The 7,562-nt window shown below is 35.9% G+C and overlaps 1 protein-coding gene across 1 annotated transcript; it reads left to right on the top strand.

Annotated features, from left to right (window-relative positions):
- Nucleotides 1-2,314: 2,314 nt before the first annotated feature.
- On the top strand, nucleotides 2,315-3,758 carry LOC144999586 (copper ion binding protein). Its single transcript, XM_078958718.1, has 2 exons — nucleotides 2,315-2,503; nucleotides 3,082-3,758. Exon 2 carries the CDS (start codon nucleotides 3,093-3,095, stop codon nucleotides 3,585-3,587), a length of 495 nt encoding a protein of 164 aa, XP_078814844.1. The 5' UTR covers nucleotides 2,315-2,503; nucleotides 3,082-3,092; the 3' UTR covers nucleotides 3,588-3,758.
- Nucleotides 3,759-7,562: the final 3,804 nt, after the last annotated feature.

The raw sequence follows: 7,562 nt of genomic DNA on the forward strand, positions 1-7,562 counted from the left end.
CGACATTCTAAATATAAGACCTAAACGCCAAGCAATCGAGGTCACGGTGGCCATAAACGTGAACAACCTCGAACACCTCATTAATGATTGTCCCATGTAAGATGCCATGAGAAAAAAACCTAATGAAATTGTTCATAAGTATTAAATGTGTACAAAAATACCAAGGACTTATTTGACAACAAAAAATATTAATGATTAAATATGCAAAAAAAATATTACAAACTAAATGTGCAAAATTTGAGAAATATATTACTGTAACGTCCCAAAAATATGATCCAAAATTTTCATTTTTTCATTTAAGTAAAAACAGTATTCCAACATTATTCATACAACTCGAATAAAATAAGTGTATCAAACATCATAAAAATCAAAGTGAAATCTCAAATGTGGAATCCATATGGTGTGTGCAATACAGTTAACCCGAGCTCTTCCATTTGGAACTGGAAGTACCTGAAACATAAACTAAAAACCGTAAGCACAAAGCTTAGTGAGTTCCCCAAGATACCGCATAACATACATTCATAACATATAAAGGGCCCCGCCCAAAGAGTATAATGGGCCCCACCCTAACTAACATAACGGGCGCCGCCAAACTCACATAACGGGCCTCGCCCAATGAGTATAACGGGCTCTACCCTAACTCAGATAACGGGCCACGCCCACATATAAATCATAACACATAACAACTAATAGCATACAGATAATCATTAGGCCCCACCTAGAAAGCATACAAGCATATACACATACAAGTGTCACACAAACAACGAGTATTTTAACAAGTTAAATCATGGGTCGGTATTGGTGCCTTCGACTCGTTATACTTGGTGAGGAAACTTACCTCGAATGTTAAATCTCACAGAAGATCCCTAACTGCAGTCCTGACGACTCCCCAAGCTATCAGTACAAAACAATACACAATTGACACTTAGGTTCCAATCTATATCCAATAATCTATACTTGGGGTAAAATGACCATTTAGTGTGATCCAAAACTAAGGCCCAAGTCCACAATCTAAAAAACCTAAAACCAAATAATCATTCATGGCCCATTTATGGCCTAATTTTCCAAATTAGGCCTAAACCCCTTATATGCGCCTTACCTAAAAGCCTAATAATTTCCCTTAAAATCTTGATTCAGGATGTCTCATTAAGGCCCAAATCAACAGGGTCCAAAGAAGTGACCCAATTGAGGCCTACAAGATGCGAAACCCAACAGACTGAGTATGTGGTGCGTACTCGGCTGTACGTTAAGCGTACATGCAACCTGGGTTGTACGCCGTGAGTACGGACTTGTACACCCAACGTACGAAGTCATTAAGCCAAAAATAAGTCTTAAGCTCTTAATGCTTAAGACCAAAAGCCTAAAACACATATCTAAGCCCTAAAAGAAGTCTGGAACTATAAAGTCACTGACTTGGTGACTTTGCATGCCCCAAAAGATCCTAACTTCAAAATATAACATTATACTTTAACAAAAATGGCATAAACTCATGCATGGATGGATCTAACCCTTAAAGGTGACAACTTTATGCATCTAGAACCTCAAAAACACCAAGAGTGACAACTCAAAGCTCCTAGAGTGGTATCAAACCACTAGATCTCATTTATGGGCCAAAAATGGACAAAAACTCAAACATAAGAGATCTAAACCATCATTGATCAAGTTCATAGTTTTTTACCTCAAATAAGCTGGAAATGAAGCAAAAGGTTGAGATCCACAAGCCCCTCCTTGATCCACCACCTTGCACCAAACATCTACTTCTTAAATATGGATCAAAATACACCAAAATGGACACTATAAGCTCAAAATGCAAGAGAGAAGCTTAGGGTTTTGAGTATAAGGCTAGGAGGGCAGATGAGGATGAGAAAATAAGGGTTTTTAGGGTTTTCATTAAGCCAAGCATACGCCCCACGTATGCACCGGGAACCCCGTCCAAACCTTTGCATGAGTACGCTAAGCGTACCATTTGGTACCCCCCGCGTACTCGCTTTCCAGCTTGTACGCTAAGCGTACCTTATGGTACACCCCACATATAACTCAAGGACTAAAATGCACAGATAAACTCAACAAGGACAAAAGAGAATATGTACAACTAAACACGTTAAAGAAACAAATATGAAAAAAAAAAAAAATCAACAACCAAATATATACAAATCTAATTACCTTTATAATCTTTATCTTTTTAAAATCCATTGGCAGCTTGGTTGTTGACCTTTTGGGTCATCGCCCAAGGCCCAATCTTGAGAATAGCCCAATATTCTGCACATTGTAGGAGCGAGATCAAAGAGACGACGCATCATTAGCTTAAGCAGGCGGAGGAGCGACGCCGAAGAGAAATTGGGGAAACAAAATCTTTACGAATAAAATCCGAAACGAAATCGTCCATATCGAAGCAGCGTTCCAAACCCAAGCCATAGGCGGGAAATTTTTTAGTACTACAGGTACAGATTAGCTCTTAAACAGTTGAACCGCATTCAAGTTCCTCATTCCTCGGTTTAATCAGGTAAATCATTTCTCAACAATATCTAAATTTCGTGATTTGTGTCGATTGCATCTCTATTTACATTCTACCGGTACTCACCACCGGTTTTGTTCTTTTTATTTGCGTAATTAGGTTATCTAGGGTTTGGTTTGAATTTAGTATTTTGGTCATACGAACTAATGAAACTGACTGATCTTTATAATACTGTAATTCGTCAATCCGTTTGTGTTTTGGTTCCTGACTGATTATGTTGAAGGTGTTTGATCCTCTTCAATGGTACTGAATTTGTTCAGCGATTATTGTAATCACGGTTTTCTTTAGTCAACAGATTTTCAGCAATTGCATTATGATTTTGCGTTTGATTCGTTTCAAAATGTTATCGAACATGATCATCTTCAAACTGAATCTCTACAAACTGTTATGTTGTGATTACTGATTATTGATATGTATGATAAGCTTTAAGTCTACAGAAACAGTTGAACAATAAGGGTAGTGAGCTCCCATTTACATTAGGTGTAAATCAATGAACTCAACAAAGAAAACAAAAGAATTTCAATGTGATCTATATTTGCTTGAAACAAATGGTTTTTTTTTTGAAGGATCAAAAGCCATGGATGATGCATTTACCATTCAAATAAGTGGAAACTTAGTCAAACAGCTAGCAGACAACACCAACAAGGTAAAGAAAAAAACAAGAAAACCAAAACCCAAAACTCCCCAACAACACCCAATCCCAACACCACCTCCACCACCACCACCACCAACTGCTGCCACATGGCCGCCAATGTACCTCCCAATTCCACCACCTTCACCACCTGAGGTGAATGCCATTCGTTCTGTTCTTGAAGACAGTGAGAGGGTTTTGGAAAAACTACAAAAGCAAGAAGATGCAATGTTGTTTGAAGTGACACAAAAGGCAAAAGAGCTTCATGAAAAAGAGTTTAAGCTTCCGGAAGCAAAACCTATGCCATGTTTGACCGATTTGACCGCTTGTTTGGATTGCTATAAAGAAAATGTCAAAGACCCGTTGAAATGCAGTACCCTTGTCAAGAATTTTGCAGATTGTGCTCGCACTATAAGGCAACAGATCCGTGAATTAAAATAATAAAAACTTTTTACATGTTTTTTGACTTGATAATAACTCAAAATTGTTGAATCAATTGAACAAATATTTGTGTTTTTGTATGGAAGCTTTTACATTTTTGTAATTTGATGTTGGAATGTTTTTGGAGATTGGAGTTTTGTACTCTTATTAAAGCATGAAATTATTGCTTCATATATTCATTGTGAACCACATTAACAATTTTTACAATTTTGTCCAGTTTTTGCTTATTGTGTACATTTAGGAGTGGGTTCGTGCATGTATGACTTCTTCAATAACCTTGGTTCTAATCAACGAATCTCCTACATATGAGTTATCTATTAAACGAGGGATTAAATAACCTTGGTTCTAATCAACGAATCTCCTACATATGAGTTATCTATTAAACGAGGGATTAAATAAGAATCAAGACAAGGTGATCATTTTTTTAATGTTCTAGCCATAAAGGGTCTTCATGTTGCTTATAAAGAAGCTATGACGTGGAATATTTGCAGTGGTTTCATATTGAAGTCTATGGCTTGGTTATTTCCCATTTTCATCTGCGGATGATGCTATTATTCTTAGAGATAGGTATTAAGAAACTATAAGGAATATCCTTATACTTCAGTGTTTTTTCTTCTTCTTTTTTTTTTGCTTAAAGATTAACTAAGCAAAGATTAACATTGTGGGTGCTTGTGTCTCTTTCGAATAGGCTAATGATATATCATAGCCGGTGTCGATTGATTAATTTTCCTTTTACTTATCTATGTTTTTCGATTGGAAGAAATATATCTAAATTCCAGGGTTGAAGACAATTATTGATCGATTCCTAAATAAATATATTGGTGGAAAATGAACTTCTCGTTGAAGGGTTCTAAATGAATCTTTTGAAAGCAATTTTGTGCATTTTGAGATTGTATTGTTTTTTTCTTTTTTATAGCTCTAAAGATAGTCTTGAAATATTTGGAAATATTACATTGTCAATTCTTTTGGGAAGGAAAGTCCGGAGATAGGGAGATGTGTTATATAAAGTGTAACACCCTTTTTCCATAATGGATTCGTGTAGGGCACAAAGGAATCAAACACATGGTTTTTGGGAAAAAAAATTGTGTGTCACGATATGACCATATGGAGGTCATAACGTGACGAGCTAATATGATAACGCGTATTCGGAAGAGTGTCACGACATGATACGAGTATAGTCACGACATGACATGAGCTGCAACCCAAGGCCATGATCTTTTAGGGTTTCCTTCGTATTTACCCTAATATTGGGTTTAAGGTTTCATTTTTAGTCTCCATCATTCTCAAACCTCAAAAATCCTAACCCCAATCCTTTTGGTAATTCTTGGCTCATTTTGGTGTTTTTGGTAACTTGAAGAAGAAGGGGTTCTAGTGTGTTGATCCTTCATCATCATCCTCTTGTGCATATTATGGACCTTTGTAAGTGTCCAAGATTCAAGCTTTTTGGTTGCATGTTTCTAGATCTAAGTTCTTTATCCATTTTCTTCATGTGGTGGAAGTTGGAATGGATATCTTAATGGATTAAGGGCTGAATGCATTAAGTTTCCCTAAAATGCAATAGTCACGACGTGACCATATGGAGGTCACGAAGTGAGGATGGAATTTTCCCGACTATTTTGGACATATTCTATCACGACATGATGGTATGACTATCACGATGTGACAAGGTTTTTGATTGCGAGTGAGTGGTTCGAATATGGATTTGTGGATTGAGGCTGAGTTGTTGGCCAGGACGTGACCATGGACTGGTCACAACATGAATATCAACTGTTGACTTTAGCTATTGACTTTGACTTTAACCGTTAACTTTTGGTATGGGTTGACTTTTGGTCAAATTTCTGGTTTTAAAAGGTAGACTTAGGGTTTACCTTGTGTTGTTTATTAGGAGGTGTATAACACCCGTTCATTGGTTGTGAGAGTTGTTAGCTATTTATTTCAGCAGCAATGTAAGTCTTCTCAATATACCATGTAGGTAGACCAGATGGTGGCCCCTGACAATTATATGAAATACAAGGATGTGGCTCCCGATAATTGTAAGCAAGACCAGGGTCTCGACCCTGACAGTTATATGTAGGATGCTAGTTGTCTTTATGATACTTGAATGGAAGACCTCTAGGGGTAGCCTGTGGAATTCATATGGAAGACCATGAGGGTAGCCCATGTAACTTGTATATAAGACCATGGGGTAGCAATGGAAATGTAAGGAAAGACCATGAGGTAGCCAATGACAATTGTATGAAAAACCATGGGAGTAGTCCATGACACTTGTATGCAGACCATGAGGGTAGCCAATGACAATGTATATATGGAATATAATATTGTGGAAAACTCACTAAGTTTTGTGCTTACATTTTGGGAAACTCACTAAGTTTTATGCTTACATTTTTTGGTACTTCCAGTTCCAAAGGGAATGACTCGGATTGACTGTACAATATCCCCTGATGGCTTATCCACATTGATTATTAATGTTTTACTATGATGTTTGAAAGACACATTTTATTCCGATTGGTTTTAGAACAAATTGTTTTATGTATCTGATGCTTTTAAATGAAAATTTTCATCGGTATTTGGGATGTTACATAAAGTGGAAAAAATTTCTAGCTCTGAATTATTATGGTGGTTTGGAAATTTGTAACTTAATTGTTGCCAACCTTGCGATGCTTTCAAAATGAAGATGAATATTTTTTCACAACTAAACTCTCTTCGGTCCTCGGTTATGAAAGGTATTCATGACTTTGACGAGGGTTTTGGTTTGACTACTTTTTAGACCAAAAGTTTGTAGTAAACATTACAATATTATTTTATCTTCCAACCATCTTTACTAAAATGTATTTAATTGTCTCTTTATTTACATAGGAAATTAGGTAATAGAAATTAACCATGTGTTAAAGATGATATTTGATTGGAGATACTCCTATGTGTACTTACTTTCTAGACTATATTTTTGGATATAGATAAAATTGTCTAGTTGGTTCGCGACATAATTAAGATCTTAGGGTTCGAAACTAGAGGAGTCAATCGAGGGGTGGGGTTGCGATAGGCAAAATTGGTTACCTTATCACATGGTTTTCTCTTTACTTATCTACCTAATAAGTGGTTTTGGAATTTTGAGGATTCAAGTATTTTTTTTTTCTATTGGTTCACAAAGCAATTTATCAAGTTGTTCACTCCGACTATGAGAGACGACGTTTCTATATGGCGGAATAATTTTGTACCTACTGAAGTTTATATTTTAGGGGTAAAAATTTAGCTTAAATTGGTTAACGACCAATGCTAAGTTGAATGATGGAGGGTTGGGTCTTAACTCACTTATGTGCTCCATATCTAAGGGGGTGTTTGACTTGTCTTTTTGAAAGGTAAAAATCTTTTTTGGAAAAGATAAAGGGCAAAAAATGTTTGGTAAAAATATTTTAAAAGTGACTTTTGGATTTTAGAAAGAATGAAAAGTGATTTTTTGAAAAAGTTAGGAAAACGTGACTTTTTGTAACTTTTCCAAAAAAGATTTTTACCTCTCAAAAAGACAACCCAAACACCCCCTAAAATACATTATACATATCGAGTTTATTGATCACGTATTTGCTTCAAACAGTTTGGGTAGTTCACTCTGGCAATAGATGGTTCACTGATTCCAAAGCTAATGTAGAAATTTGGACGAGTAGTAAATCACAGATCATGATTCATGAAATCTAACAAATGTGGTTCATTTTCTTTTTGCCAAGTCAAAATATCCAAAAATAAAAAAATCATATGTACTAAAAAAACTAGTTCCAACTTCCAAATTTCATAAATTGTTATAGAACCTATAGGCATCGTCATTATCGACATCAAATGACACCCTTTCCGTTGAGACCCTCAAAAGGTCATGTATTGCACTATTGTTTGAATCATATTTCACTAGATAAATGTCGAATAATTTGTAAAAAATTATTGTTTCTTTATGTTTATGCAAAATCACGGTCTTCATCATGTAAATCT

This window comes from Lactuca saligna, chromosome 6, assembly GCF_052625555.1.
Source record: "Lactuca saligna cultivar CGN05327 chromosome 6, ASM5262555v1, whole genome shotgun sequence".
NCBI classification, from domain to species: Eukaryota; Viridiplantae; Streptophyta; class Magnoliopsida; order Asterales; family Asteraceae; genus Lactuca; species Lactuca saligna.